The sequence below is a fragment of the Myripristis murdjan genome, chromosome 17 (assembly GCF_902150065.1).
Source record: "Myripristis murdjan chromosome 17, fMyrMur1.1, whole genome shotgun sequence".
Classification (NCBI taxonomy): Eukaryota; Metazoa; Chordata; class Actinopteri; order Holocentriformes; family Holocentridae; genus Myripristis; species Myripristis murdjan.
In genome coordinates this window covers 34863228-34879065 of record NC_043996.1, presented here as the reverse complement: position 1 = coordinate 34879065, position 15838 = coordinate 34863228, and the positions used below count along the sequence as shown (strand labels likewise).

General features: G+C 43.7%; 1 protein-coding gene and 1 gene segment (V, D, J or C); both read left to right on the top strand.

The window, feature by feature from the left end:
- Positions 1 to 5124: 5124 nt before the first annotated feature.
- LOC115375417 (T-cell receptor gamma chain V region DFL12-like) lies at positions 5125 to 5895 on the top strand. The segment is given in 2 exon segments: positions 5125 to 5280; positions 5357 to 5895. Coding segments are annotated over 2 exon segments (582 nt in total).
- A 2509-nt stretch (positions 5896 to 8404) lies between these two features.
- Positions 8405 to 14550, top strand: LOC115375415 (uncharacterized). The gene is made up of 5 exons (XM_030074806.1): positions 8405 to 8464; positions 8917 to 8976; positions 10951 to 11044; positions 12796 to 13086; positions 13907 to 14550. Exons 1-5 carry the CDS (start codon positions 8405 to 8407, stop codon positions 14035 to 14037), a joined length of 636 nt encoding a protein of 211 aa, XP_029930666.1. The 3' UTR covers positions 14038 to 14550.
- The last annotated feature ends 1288 nt before the right edge of the window (positions 14551 to 15838 follow it).

Genomic DNA, 15838 nt, shown 5'->3' with positions numbered 1-15838 from the left:
TCCTCAGATGATTGACAGCTGAGTGGGACCTATGGTGGAGGTTTGCGTGGCGTGGGAGCTTCTGGAGGGCGGAGGATTCATACGGCACTTTTCAAAGCAGCTTCCATCCTGACTTGTGTGTGGACCTCCTCCCCCCAGGATCCCAACCCCACTGTGACTGAGATCCTGGCCTCTCCCACAGAAAAACTGTGTGTGTGCTCAGTGGGAGCTCTGCTACCTCACTTTCACATGATTTGTCTGGCTGGATTTTGATCTCAGCAGCTCTTCACCTCTTCTAGAAGCTGCACTCAGTGCAGATGTTGTTTCACACTGAAGTTTGACAGAAGCCCGTCTTGGATTTCCACCTGCACACCTTTTCTTTGTCTTTTCTGGATCTGCTGACATTTCTCTCTCTCTCTCTCTCTCTCTCTCTCTCTCTCTCTCTCTCTCTCCCTCTCTCTCTCTCTCTCTCTGTGTATGTGTGTGTGTGTCTGTGTGTGTGTGTGTGGGGGGGGGGGGGGGGGGGGGATGAGTAAAAACATGTTGTGTGCAACATGAAGTCAGCTGTTGTCGTGTCTTAGAATTGGCGATAAAACAAAGCAACATGATGACAGAGAAATGTGTCCACAGAAATGGCCTTTATTCATGAAAATCTCATCAAACAAGGAAATCTGACATGGATGACATCATGTGGAAAATATAAGATACATGTTGGGAAATATACATACATTACATAGCATATATAGAACAGTGTAACATATCTATAAGACATGTTTGGTCCTAAATGATCAAATGTGGTCCCTGTTCCAGTAAAATGGACAAACTGAGTCAAGTCACTTTGATTTGTTCAGCCCATTTAAAACCAACAGGAGTCGAGTAAAAGTGCCTCACAGTCGTCACACACACACACACACACACACACACACACACACACACACACCACTTAGAAATTACAGTTTCTTTTTCAAAGATCACTCAAATAAAATCCAGGTATGGGTCGAAAATCCCATTTCATAATTTGGGGACAATAAACAGCAAAATGTCAGAGAGTAATTCCTGGAGGGGACATGAAAAAATTGCTGTCTGGCACGACTTGCTTTTATTCTGTACTCTGTCTGTTTATGCTCATTTCATGTAAATTATATTGCTGTGAAGCACTTTGGGCTGCAACCACTGCATGAAAGGTGCTATATAAATAAAGTTGATTATTATTGTTATTATTATTGTTATTATTATTGTTGTTGTTGTTGTTGTTGTTGCTGTTGTTGTTATCATCATCATTATTATTATTATTATTATTACTGTATCTCCCTCTTTCTCTCCTTTGAAACTTGCTGTACAGTGTTGAGCCCTCAGCATGTTCATATGTTTTAAAAAATGCTATTTAAATCAATAATCCTCTAACCAAATGTCTTTGCTCACTGTTCTAATTTCCACTACAGTCCATCAAAGCAGCTTTACAAGAACTAGAAACTCAAAAGAAGCTCTAAAACTAGAGGAAATACCTTGAATAATCCAACTACATAAAACTATTCTTCAAAAAACACATTTATTGTAGTGTCAACAAAAAACAAAGCACGATATGACATCAAATAGTGACATACAGTATATGTTTGAGCTGTACACTGTCCCTTTGAGATCAAATTAGAAACTGAAATGAAACTATGACACAAAATAATGCAACTTAAAATACACAGCCCTTATACATTTAAATTGTAAAGTGTAACTGTGGGCCGATACAACATCAAACTCAAAGTACAAATAGCCTACTTTAAATAATAATTAAAAAAAATAAATATCTGTCTAGATACAAATTCAAAATATCAGTCAAATATGAACTATTTCTGACATTAATATCCTGACAGACTTTTTGCCTTTTTGATTTTTGCCTATGATCGAGGTCACACAAAATCACATCAAAGATGATAAAGTCTCTCGGGAAATTCTCAATTTCAAATTCACTATGGATTATTTTTCAATGAATATTAGACATTTTAATATCCATTGTATGTTAACCCAGTGTCTGCTGTTTTTTAATTTTGTCATTGAATGTTTTTGTGAAGGCGTCATATTTAAAATGTGCATGAAAAAGTGAAATGTGTGAGTTTTGCTGTTTGCTGCTCAGATTAAAGTCAGGGCTCAGTTATCAAACAGGCTGAAGTTTGGTTTCTTTCATTTCTTCAAATCTCATTCACATGAACTGTCAGCAAATCCCAAACTAAAGCAGAAAAACACAGAATCCACAAGAACATGAGTTTCCTGTGAAAAGCATCAGCGCTGTGTAGATATGTGCCGACTATATTTAACAGCTGGAAAGTGAAATAATCCACAACAAATATTTGTCACGTCAGCGCCTTTAAGAAAGAAGGAGAAGAAGAAACGGAGCAGGAAAAAACTCCTAGAGGGAGAGCGATTCCAAAACAATCCAAGTTGAGAATGATCCAGGAAATGATTTGTCCAAGAAAAGTGTCTTTGTCCTGATGGAAGTGAGATATTTCAAGGTGCGATCAGTGATGCTGGACAACAAACCCAAATAAAGACGATCCCAAGCTGCTTTGTGAAGAAGCTCCAACAGGAGGCTGCACACTTCAAAATGTGGCTTGTGCTTGTGTTGCTGTCAGATGTGGAATGAGGCTGCGCTCTAAGAAGCGTCCTGAAGCCTCGTCAGCAGCACTAGTGAGGGATTTGTCAGCCGCCACACTGGACCGTGTGTGGCTCCCACTCCAACCAGTGCAAAAGCATTGTTTGGCCTGCTGGCTGAACTGGCCTGTGTGGTAAGAAGAGGTAGAAATGCTGCCAGCTGTTTCCTGTGCTGCTCTCTGTGCTGCTGAGCTCAGGATGTGTTGAATGAAAGCATTTTAGTGAAAGTCCCAGCCTGACATGATCCACGGCTTTATTCAAACTAAAGGACGTCCATCTGAACAAGTCCAGCGGCTCACTTTGAGCCTGTGCTGCCGCTGCTGTGAAACGGAGTCATTATCCAGAGAAACTTACGGCGCTCGTCGGGGAGACGCGTTCCCCGTGCGGTCCGGTGACCTCTGACCTCTGACCTCTGACCTGTGACCTCCACAGTGACGTAGAAATGAAAGAGGAGGCGACACGCGAGGAGCCGGAGGAGCCGCAGAGCGATGCCGTCGGGCCGCAGGTGAACTGTGTCTGTGGGACTCTTCCTGCAGAGCTGCCAGGAGGCGTTCAGGGCCCTCCTTCACAAACACAGCACACGCTCTCCACTCAGCACAGAGCCCCTCTGCTGCCCAAACACCACAGCGCCATCTAGTGGAGGAGCTGAACACAGACCCTGCCCCACACACTGAGCACAGCTGCACTGGAAAGCAGACAACATGAAGTGGAGAGTCAACAGCATCATGGAAACGTCCTGCAGCACTGACTCACTGACGGCTCCACTCCTCATTCAGACCAGGGCCTTCCAAACTTTGTCCTGCTCCTCACCCCGAGCTGACCTGCAACAAGCCGCCGGCCCCGTCTGAAGAGACTCTGCCCTGCAGAGACCCTGAGGTCCACACAGATTTGGCTGAGACAAAAGCAAAATGGAAAGACAAGAAATGTGATCCAGCATCACTGAGCTGACCTCTAAACACATCATTTTAATATCAGCACATGTATACAGTCAGCTCCATCAGTATGTGGACAGAGACACAATATTCATCATGTTGGCCTTGGACACACCTCAGTGGATTTGACATGGACTAATCAAGACTGAAGTGCAGACTTTCAGCTTTAATTTAAGGGGTTAAAGAAAAATATGGCATTAACCTTTTAGGGATTACAGTCCGTTTTATATTCAGTTTCATATTCAATTTTATATTCAGTTTTATATTCTAGTTTCATATTCAGTTTATATTCAGTTTTATATTCTAGTTTTGTGTTGCTGCTGTGAGGATGAAGTCGTCCTGTTTGTTGTCAACTTGTGGGCCTGAAAAGCCACAGAGAGGAAACAGAGATCCTGAGACAGTTTTACGGGTTGGTTCTGCCACGTCGGCTCTCTCTCTTAATTCACTGTCTAGCTCACTCGACCACCTCTTCTCGTATATTACTGTGTTGATCTCATTCCACGACTTGTGTCTTTTGTTATTCCACAATAAAAGCCCTCGATACATCCACTGTGTAACTGCTTGCAGACGGAAGTTAGATGTGTGTGGAGGTTGTTTCACCTGTGGAGACATTATCCAGGAGCCAGGTAACCGTAGCGACTGTCAGGTGACCGTAACAACCATCAGGTGACCTTAAGGACCCTCATTCAGTCCTGGACTCCTGGAGTGTGTAATAAAGTGAAACACACACCAGTATAATAATAATAACATCATTCATAATAGTGATAATCATGATTTTTTATTTGTTTATCTGAAGCTCTTTGAATCTACTTCAGTATGAAATCTGCCGTACAAATCAGCTGACTTGACTCGACTTCTCTGTTTTTTATTGATTTTAAACCAGTTGGTGACGACGTGTGTGTGCAGTGAGAACTTCAAGAAAATCTCCAGCAATAACACACTGGAGAGAAACTTTTCATTCAAACTGTGAACATGGTGTATTTCACCATGAAAAATGAATCAGCCTGTCCTATGGTTTGAGTTTTATAAGCAACATAAACAATAATTGATGCTGATTAATAACTGGGGTGACTGGTCTGGTCTGAGCAGCAATAATAAGTCACTGCAGAGAAGTCTTTGAGTTCAGAGCGGGACAGAAAAGCTGTCAGCATGATGGAAAATGTGGTGAAACTGTTGGTTGGTTTTCTAGTAAAGGCTGAGCCGGTGTTTCCTGGGAGCGGAGGCGGGGCTAAACCACAGTTTGATTGACAGCCGCTTAGCGCCGCGCAGCAGGAAGCTTGTGCTCTGCGGCGTTGGTCGGCCTGTTGGAAGGAACAGATGGAGGAAGCTCAGCTGATCTGCTCTGTTGTCCATCACTACAAACACACAGCATCACATGGTCTTTCCACCGCCTCCCTGTTGGTCTCAGAAAAACACTCCCATGCTGCTGGAAGGCTCTGACACCAACACTACATCCAGCAGAGCAGCACATCCACCTCACCTGTTGGTGTGTGACCAACAGGAGGATGTTACTGACGTGTTTGAAAAGCTCTGACACCATAGGTCCCACTCAGCTGTCAATCATCTGAGGAGGCGTTAGAAAGCACGCCGCCCTCATGTGATGTCAGCGGCCGTCCTTATTTGGCCTCGGCTGAATCGGAGCCCCACTTGTACCCAGCTTCAACAGAGGAAACCTCACTGGACAAAATGCTTTCACTGCCAAGTGTTGCTCTGTGCTCTCTGTGTTTAGGTGAGTGTTTCCAACCAATCAGCATCCAGCAAACTCTGGCACACTCACCTTCATTTACCTGTCCCTTTCTCCACAGCAGGGGTTGCCATGGCAGAACAGCTGGATCAGGACCAGTTATCACTGACCAGCAGAACCAATGAGAGTGTCTCCTTCAGATGTACAGGAACTGACCTGTGTAACACCTATGTGTTCTGGTACCAGAAGAAAGAGACAGAAACATTCAAAGTGATTCTTCGTATTAATGTGAATGACGGTACAGTTAAAAAAGGTTACAACCATCCTGAAGAAGATGATTTCTCAGCTAAAGGGAGAGGCAGCAGCTGTGAGTTGGTGATCGACAAAGTAAAAGCCTCCCATGAAGCCACCTACTACTGTGCCTGTTATGATTCCCACAGTGAGAAGTGTTGGCTCGTCGCTGTACAAAAACTCTGCAGCGTTAACCAAGAAATGAACAGATGGCAAACCCTGTTTACCACAGGAAGAGAGCTTGATTTGAGCCCAGCTTCACATATTTCAGCTCCCATCTCAGCTGTCATCTGGTTCTTCCAGGACACTGCTGAAGACACACAAACGGCTCTGAGCTCTGAAGCTTTGCTTTACATTGTGTCGTTGTGAGCATGATGTTAACTGTTGTGTTGTATTTTGTTTTGTGTTTGACTCTCTCCTGTCTGCTCTGGTTGCTGGTTGGTGTGTGACCTGTGTGGATCCATCATTATAAACTGTATAAAATGAATAAAATAATGATGATGATGAATAAATAAATAAATAAATAAACTGTATAAAAGTGAGAGCCAACCTGCTGGTCAGGTGGTGGGAATGAAACCCTGTCAGGTAGAGCACAAAGTCAGCTGAGAAAGGGACGGCAGCAACATCAAATACAACTCATCTCCTTGCCTGACGGTTTGAGCCCATGGGCTCTAGTTTCGCAGACCTGGCGAGGCGGGGGCGTAGCGCAGATGCGCTTCGCCAACTGGGTGTGGCCAAGCGGATTTTCCAAGTTTGGCACGCCGTGCTCGGTGGCGCAAGTACTCCGCCATCCCTCCTACCGGCGGAGGGGAGGAGAGAAGGCGTGGAGTGGGTTTGACACAGCCGATTCACATTTAACCAATCAAATGAGCCCCTGTCCTTGCCTTTAAAATGCGCTGCGTGAAGGCGTAATGAAAGTTTACACAGCTGACATGGAGGTCTATTGCCGCGGGCGGAGCGGAGCCCAGGAGACCGGCGCGGAGCGGAGACCGGCGAGCAGTGCGGACACGTCACCAAAACCTCACAGGCAGGCTTCCGGAATGTCAGACACATGAACAATGCAATAAATACCGAAAAAAACACTATTCAATGCTACGATCACAATCAGCACATACATATATCTCCATATCAACTGTCCCGTCACAGCTGATGTCAGATCAAAGGAGATTGGCACCGTTTGTGCTGATTGTGAGGTTTTGGTGATGTGCGCCAGGCAGCCAAACTTCCACTGCGCCAGCTCCGCTCCGCCTTGCGCTGAAAGTAGACGTGGTTTCAGATGGCGAGCTGTTGGCGCACCTCAGCGAAGCCTTTTGGCACGAAACTGTCACTGCGCCAAGCCGAACCTGTCGGCACCTCCCCCCGCTGCGCCGCCACTCCCATCTCGGCGAACCTCCGCCTGCGAAACTTGGAAACTGTCCGCCTCTGCCGTTTCGCCGGTCGAAACTAGCTCTGCGCGGGGTTCGCCTCATTGCGCCACCCCGCGCTGCGCCGGGAAACTAGAGCCCCATGTGTTTGTGTAAAGTGAGGACCTGTTCATGTTTCCATCACCTGCTGATGGGACATTTATTACTGTGACACCGTACCGACAATAACACGTCACCTCAGCCAGGACGTGCACGAAAAGGCAACGCTCACCTCAACACATCGTTAAATGGAATAAAATGGTGAATGGACTGCATTTCTAACCTACTGACCCCTCAAAGCACCTTATAACGTTTGCCTCACATTCACACTGATGGGAGAAGCTGCCATGCACGGCGCCTAGCTGTCCATCAGGAGCGGTGAGGGGGTCAGTATCTTGCTCAAGGACACTTCGACGCACTGTGGAGGAGCCGGGAATTGAACCGGGAACCCTCCGGTTACTGGACGACCGCTCTGCCACCTGAGCCATGCCGCCCCCTTCTGCCCTGGAACTGGAGATTATTTCAAAGTGGAAATAAATGATATTTTTCTAAAACGTGTCAACAATTTCATGAAGTGGAAAGAAACATTTTTGATGAAAACAGGCTGATTTGTGAACGCTAATTAACATTAAAGGCACAATGAGAAGGATTTGTGAGGCGGGGGGCCGCCATCCAAACAGGCCCCGCCCCCACAACTATTATGATACGAATAAAAAAATAAGTTTTTAATTATCTTTTGATTTTAGTTTGATTTGAAAGTTTTATATTGAACAACAAAAAAAAAAAAAGAGAGAAAAAGAGCAAAAAAAAAAAAAAAAAAAAAAAAAACAGACAATGAAAGATCATTGCTGGTCCATAGTTTTCTTCTGGGGTGTGGCATCCGTTATGGGCAGCAGAGTAACGCCCTTCATGCAGTTCCAATTGTGAAATATTTTAATGAAACTTGATTTTGTTAGTGTTTTGTGTGTGTGTGTGTGTGTGTGTGTGTGTGTAAATTTCAGCTGTTAGTCTCACATAAATAATATATTATGACAGAAACATGCGATGACCAAGGAAAAAGCTCTGCCTGCCCCAGGAGCGCCGCATTCACTAAAGAAGTTGGGGCCAAAAAGTGCCGAGTTGTGTTCAGCTCATTCACTGTGCCTCTATTCTGTGCACCTCATCCATGCCCCTATATTACAACACTTACGGTATAAAAATAAAAAGACGTTCGGCTCATTCCCGTCAGATAGCTAACTTTACAGTGTTACATTGCATTGTTTAATGTGGTTTTCCTGTTCAACCACTAGATGGCAGCACCAGACATGAATTGTACACACAGTAGTATTTTTGTATAGCTATATCAAGTTAAATGCCTCAAATACAATAGACTCAGCTGCTTGATATTTAAATTTGGTCTGGGTGGTCCCAATTCTTTAATAGCCAGTTTATCTATATTATTTCGACGACTGAATGGTAATTCTTTCAATGAAATGATGGAGTTGCTGCAGATCCTCATCATGTTCATCTTGCGGTCTCCCACCCGACGCATCACGGTACGGTATGTATCGTCCGAGCACGCATCAGTGCGTATGACCAAATCACGATGGGGCAATTCTATTGGTTGAGGTACAGTACATTGTATGTGTTTGAATTGTGTGAGGTCCTCTTTGATTGGATTAAAAATGTAAATATTCTTCCTCTCTTGTTTTATGTTTGTTTACTGCGGAGCCGCGGAGGGGCCATAGAGAGAAAAATAAAACACACCAGGCCACGTTTTACTACATTGTGCACTGGAAATGGTTGAATGCGAACCAGATATAATTTGAGTCGCTTTTTGAATAAATCATTTTTGTATAACTGTAGTCCTCCTTACAATCTGGTGCCAGGGTGAGGGCTTCCTGCTGCTGCTGGGGCAAAGCTCTCAAGTCTCACACATTGGGGGTGAGACACACACATTTCAACCCGTTCACACGCTCACACGCCACACCTTGTATTTCTCATGCAGAGAAATTACAAGGATAATGCCACTAAGTTGTGCCGCAATGGAACAGGTCAGTGGAATCAAGTGAGTTCTGGCTAGAGTTCAGAGGCCCTGCCACGCAGCAGCTGATCAAATAAAAAGAATATTCCAAGGATACATTGAATACATTGAAGTAGCTACAGGTGTTTCTGCTCTATACATCACACAGCATGCACGAGAGAACGAGAGAACGAGAGAACTGTTTTTTCCTCAATGACAGTAAGTCCGAGCAGAAATAAAAGGTATCATGAGAAAGGCAAGGCTTTGGGCTTTCAAACTGTGTCAAAATTATTTTCTAACTCCCAAAAATGTATGTGTTTTTGCGAGTTGAAAAAGCGTGTGTTTCTCCCTCTCTCCCCAGATTTTGAGTTCCAGATATAATGGGAGTCTATGGGGGAGAGAGCTGGCACTCCTGCCTCGTTAAGTGTCACTGTTTAAAAAGTTTAAGCTACTTTGCTTTTGTATTTACATTTTTCAAAGCAAAACTATTTTTCCTACTACTTTACCCGAAATTTTTGCATGTGGAGTGAAAATAGTGGCCAGTGGAGCAATTTTAAGACAGGATTTTTAGGTGATTTTCCAGGGCTGCTCCACTCTAGCCATCAGGTCTCTCACTCTAGCTCACGCAATGCCAAAGAATGACTGAGCTGTGAGGCTTTGAAAATACATGGGTGTCGGCCGGTTCCCCATTATTTTTCAATGAAGGTGAAAATCGCAATTTTAAACATAAATTACGAAAAATCGCAATGTCAGATCAGTTTGAAAATCGTCACACCGCTTCTACTCGATAAGACGCACGTTTCTTGTATTTGGTGCGTGGACGCAGGTCAAAAGCTCTGTTTTAACGAAATATGGACGTTATATAGACGTTCATATCTCAACGTCTATCCTCGACTAGTTCTGGCTGTCTGTTAACGTCTAGAATTATTGACATTCAGATTATGTTCTGGACGGACTGACGTGATACCTACTTCTTTTGGACGTCCATGGACGTTGCTTGCTCAGTGGGAAGTGTTGCAATATAGGAACCTCTGATTGTGCTTAAAAATAATGTGGGAGGATGTTAAAAGTGGGCACTTCCGGCACCATTTTCCTACACTCTTTGACAGCAAAATGTGTGGCCAGTTGATCAGGACCTTCAGTGTCGTGTCCCATGTGATGTGAGGCCTCGTTTGTCGCAGGTCACCTGGTTTTCTGTAAAGCGACACAAGCCTCATGTGACTCGTCCCGTCGTGCTCGGGACATGCCTCGACTTCAAATGTCCCAGCACTGCCAGTACTTTAAACTGTAGGTTACTCAATACAGTCAACTTCATAATCTGTGTCCAGTGTTCTGAAGTGCTCTGTTTAATTTTGTCGTGTGTTTGATATGATAAGTATCATCTCTGTGACAGATGTTAAAATTCACCGGCTCTGTGCTGTGAGCCAGTCAGGGTTTGGCTGCAGAGGGACTTTGTTTGTGTTATGATGCTACACAATATGTAATAAATCTCCCAGAGACAAATATAAAAAGGCTCTGGAACTGATCCCTGTGGAACCTCAGAGGTCAGTGGAGCAAAACCAAAACATGGTGTCCAACACCAACAGCAAACTCTCTGCTCCATAGATATGAAGAGAGCCACTTTAGAGCACAACAAAGTCCACGCGCTCCTTGTTCAAATGTGACGTCTGCCCTCCTTTAACAGCCACTGCTGAGGAGCCCTTGAGCAAAGTGCTGAACCCCTGGTCAGGTCTGAATGTGACAAACCGGATCAGGGACAAATCCACTTTCAACGTTGAGTTCAGAGTTAAAGCAGAAGTTTGTGAATCTTTGGAAAGTGACAGACAGCACGTCTCATCTGTTGGACTCATTTCAACTGGAGGAGGAATCTAGGATACCGCCTCTTTCTACCTCAGTGGCTCAAATAAAGCAAAAGAAATCAACCTCTGACAGTCATGTTGGCAGCAACAGCAGAGAAACACATCATGAAGCCCAAATATGACACTTGTTCAATAATTTGGACGTGTTCACCTCAGCTGACACATTCAACAACACACACAGGTTTTTGTCACAGCACTTTTCACTGTGGGGGGCAGCAAGATCTTTGGCTCAGGCACCAGACTGTATGTAACAGGTAAGACACAAAATTCAATTTTCCTTCATTTGTTTTCTTGTAGAAGTTGAAAATGGGGCTTTAGGTTTGTTTTCTGCTGCTTTAGACTTTCCATGTCAGTGTGTCATCACTGGCAGACAATTCAATCTGCAGCCATTCATACATGAAAAACTAAATGAGTGTGTGAAGAACGTTTGTTTGGCTGGATCATTTTCTTGTGCATCCTAACATCTTGAAAATCTGACAAGTGATTAGAGAAAGTCAGCAGTGCTCCTCTAATTCCATTCTGTGTTATCACAGAATGGAATACAGCCCATAATAGCATAGTGTGTGTTGCTGGATGCTGAAGTTCATGTATTAAGGATCAGTAAATGAAATGTGCTGCTGTTGGAAACTTGTGGCTGCTTTTCTTCTCTCTCTTCTCTGTCCTGAAAGAAATGGAGGCATGAAATTATAGATGAATTATTGTGGAGGCTTTTCCTGCTCGGCTCATTAGTCCACTATTTGTATCAAATCTACAATTAATCAAAGTCAGTCTCTGTGATGAACATGATTCTTCACAGTTTGTTTCATGAAGCTCTACTCTCAGCCTCAGCCCTTCAATGGGAAGACAAAACTCTTATTCACTGCATTGTTTTCAACGGAAATTTTAATTACCAACTCGAGAATTTAATAAATAAATGACAGCATAATATTTCTGCAGCCTGTTGTAAAAATATCAGTATTTTCTGGTTTCTTGTGTGATTTTCCCAGAGACAGTAGTAATCTCCTTCAGCCGTTGTTTCTCCGTGTGATTAGAAACTTGTGAAGGTTGTGTTCTCTCTGATCTGATTTGGCGAGGAGTTCCACAGTTCAGCTGCTTCAACTGAAAAAGCCGTCTTCCCAAACTGTGTTGATGTGTGTTTGGTATACGATTGTAAAGAGACTTAATGGTTAAAGAAGGGCTCAAAATGAAAATTAAAAATATGTATATTTTCATGATACATGAAGATGAATATATACATATGTTTTAAAATGTGATTTGATATTTGATTTTTTTTTGTTATGAGACAAAAAAATAAATATGATAGGGACTAAATGTTTTTTTTTTTTTTTTTTTTGGTTAAACATTGAAAATATATTGGGCGCACCGGTGGCTCATCGGTAAAGAGCGCGTACCAGGGCTCAGTCCTGATCACAGCGACCGGCGTTCAAATCCGACCTCAGGTCCTTGGCTGCAGGTCATCCCCTCTCTCTCCCCTGCCCTTCCTGTCTCTCTCCCCTGTGACTGTCAAATGAAAGAGAAAAGCCAGAAAAAAAAAAAATCTTCAATAAATAAATCTTTTAGGAAATATGTTTGTTTTGGAAATGACAGCAGATACATTTTCTTTTGTTAAACATTGTAAAAATATATGTTTATGCCACATGATAGGTTAGAGCAGTTTTTAGTATTTTACCCCGATTCTGAAAAAGTGAAGAAAGTCCATCATCAATAAGAGCTGCCAGATATCTGTAAGAATAGATGAGGGCGTCATCTGCATACAGACGTACATTTGTGATTCAGATTGTTAATCCAGATGGACAGAAGAAAACAAGAACAGAGCCAGGAGCGACTCTTGGGGAAAACTTGGAGCAACATTTAATCCACTTGATGAGAGCCTCACAAAGACTGACACAGCATCCAGCAGCTTCCTGAGCCCAGACTGATCACAGGACAAGACACAGGCAAGTCAAAACAGGGTTTTCACACTGACTGTGACTGTGTGCCGCTCGTTGCTCTTGTCAAACCTCAGGTCGTCCAGTTGTGCCGCCCAAAGTGAGCATCTACCCAGCGACCAGAGCCGACCTGAAGGGGAAGAGCTCCCTGCTGTGTCTGGCCACATCCATGTTTCCTCCTCAGGTCCAGTTCTCCTGGAGGACACAGGAGAACAACGGGCCGACTTCTGAGGGAGAGCGAGTGGAGCTCAGAGAGGAAGAGCACGCCGCCGCCATCGTGCTGATCGATCAGCAAGAGCTCATCACGTATCAATACATCTGCTCCGTCAAACACCAAGGGGGCACGGTGGAGGCCCTGATAAAAGGAGGTAATGAGGAAACAAACTGTGGGGTTGATTAGTAAAGTGTGCCGTGTTGCTGTGCGTCTCAGTCTCTCAGTGATTTACCAAATAACAAAATAGAAATAGTGTAAAATAAGTTGAATTGAATGCGCTGCGTCTGGAGTCTGTCTGAAAAGCAACATGTCTTTCAGAGCAGGGACAGCAGCCATGAAAAAGATGTTAGAGCCAAGAAACAAGAAAAGCTTCTGCTGCTGTTTCTTCCCAGTTTTTAGCAGCAGGACTGGCAGCGGGCAGCTGGCGTAGCTTCATCCACCAATCCCAGGCTGTTCCTCAGCTCTGATGGTCCCAGTGGAGGGAAACTGTCCCGAGAACGCAGCAACACACCGCCTCTAAGCTCCTCACACACTGTGCACAAATAGCTTTCATATGAGGAAACCCATTTCCTGCTTTCTAATCGTCCAGTCTCCAGACAACAGGCAGGACGCTCACTGTGGGACTGTGGGGCTTCAGGCTGTAAATGAATGACGTTGCTGCAATATTAAGATTCTGTTTCTGTCCACACACAACTGAGATCTGATCTCAGTGGGACCAAGATCCATCCCTCACGTTCCATTTGAGCCGGCTGGTTGTCTGCACCAAGGTTATTCTAGCTCACTTAAACTAAACTCAAAACTAAAACTAGCTGTGAAAAACAATTTGGGTTAACGGAAAGAAAAATAAAAACTAGACTTTCAGGAAAAATTGAAAACTAACTGAAGTGATATTGTGTTTTTACAAAACTATAGTAACCTCAGTGTGTGTGTGTGTGTGTGTGTGTGTGTGTGTGTGTGTGTGTGTGGTCTCCCAGTGTCCTTCCAGTTCCAGTGCAGGGTGAAGCTGCTCTCTCTGGTTTCCACAGTGATGATAGTGAAGAGCATGGTGTACTGCTGTGGACTCTCTCTCCTGATCATCCACAGAAACAAGGGACCTGCTGACTGACTGTCCTGCAGCGCCACCTGATGATGTCATCACCGACTGTCCTGCAGCACCTCTTGATGATGTCATCACTGCCCTCCTCTTCCTGCGGTCTGTCATGGAGCTCCTCGTCTCTCCAAATGCTTCTGTGGTCTTGCTGCTGCTTGTTCTAAAGGTTCCAACAGAGAACAAACAGGAAACTCCTGGTGTCAAAGGCTCTGAATCAGCGCTGCTCTTTATGTCCTTCAGTTTTGGTGACGCTGTGTTTCTGTTGTGTTTGCTTTGTTGGGAACTGATTCAAAGAGCAGTTTTCATCCATCAGATGTAAAATCAGTCAGTCTGCCTCATAGCTCAGTTCACCTGTATGAAACAGGCAGAAATCATAACAACTTCATGTCATGTTTTCCTTCTTTGTCCAGGTTGTGAGTTTGACAGTGAACATGTTTGATGTGTGGACATGCAGAATGGATTTTAGAAGCACAGCTCTGTCTGTTTTCACCAAGAAATCTCATCCATTAAAACAGTTCCTGCACAGAACTTTCACTGTTTTCATTTGACTGTTTCTACGAATGCTCACTGACTTTATCAGTATTATTATTATTATTATTATTATTAGTCATGGTGGTAGTACAAACAGTAGTAGTAGTAGTAGTAACACTAATAGTAGTAGTAGTAGCAGTAGTAGTAGTAGTAACAGATGTAGTAGTACTGGTAACTGCAGTAATAGTAGTAGTAGTAAAAGTAGCAGTCGTAGTACCAGTAGCAGTAGTAGTAGTAACAGATGTAGTAGTAGCAGTAGTAGTAGTAACAGTAGTATTAATGTAGTAGTAGTAGTATTTGTATCAGTAGCAGCAGTAAAAGCAGTAGTAGTAGTAGTAGTAGTAGTCACAGTAGTATTAGTAGTAGTAGTAGTAATAACAGTAGTATTAGTAGCAGAGACAGACAGACAGACTGACAGACAGACAGACAGGCTGCACGTCTCCTCAGGGCTGTATAGTGATAGCAGTGGTGATAACAGCAGTAACGACAAAGCGAACTGTGGTTGCTATGACAACAACAATCACACTGATAATAATGATAGCGATAATAAGATTGATAACAATAATCAAAATGATAATAATAATAGTGATAATAATGATAGTGATGATAATAATAGTGATTATAATGATGGTGTTAATAATGATGGTGCTCATAATGAGAGCAGCAGAGGCAGCAGTGGTGGCAGCAGCTGTGTGCAGCTCAGCGGTGAGGACACATCAAAGCTGCAGTGTTGACAGTGAATCAACATTTGACTTCCTGCTGGGGGACACAGAATGTTCCAGACAGGCGCTGTGGCTTTCACAGCAGCTTCTGTGCAGCCTCCGCTCCGTTAGCTGTGGTTTCTCATATCAAGAAAACAACTGCTGCACCTCTTGGTTCTGCTCAAGAGCCCTTCCAGGAAGCCAACCGCCCACTTCAACACACAGCGCTGATACTCTCATATATATATTACATCTATATCTATGAATATAAATATCAATATAAATATAAATATATACCAACATGTATGCACTGGCAGTTATCAGATACCCCTCCAGGATCATGAGCTGGCCAAAGGAGGAGATAGAAGCCACAGATTTGACCCCTCTGGTGCATGGCAGTCACTGCAGTGGACAGCTGGTTAAAAGTCATTTTCTCCTAAATGCAGTGGTTTCTATGGTGGAATTGCATATCAGCTGTTAGAATGCTCTCTGCTGCTCCCCTCCATTGAGCTTCATGCAGAGACTGTCAGTACTTGTTGCTGAAAACATAGTAATACCATTATAAAATACCAGTATAATGACAT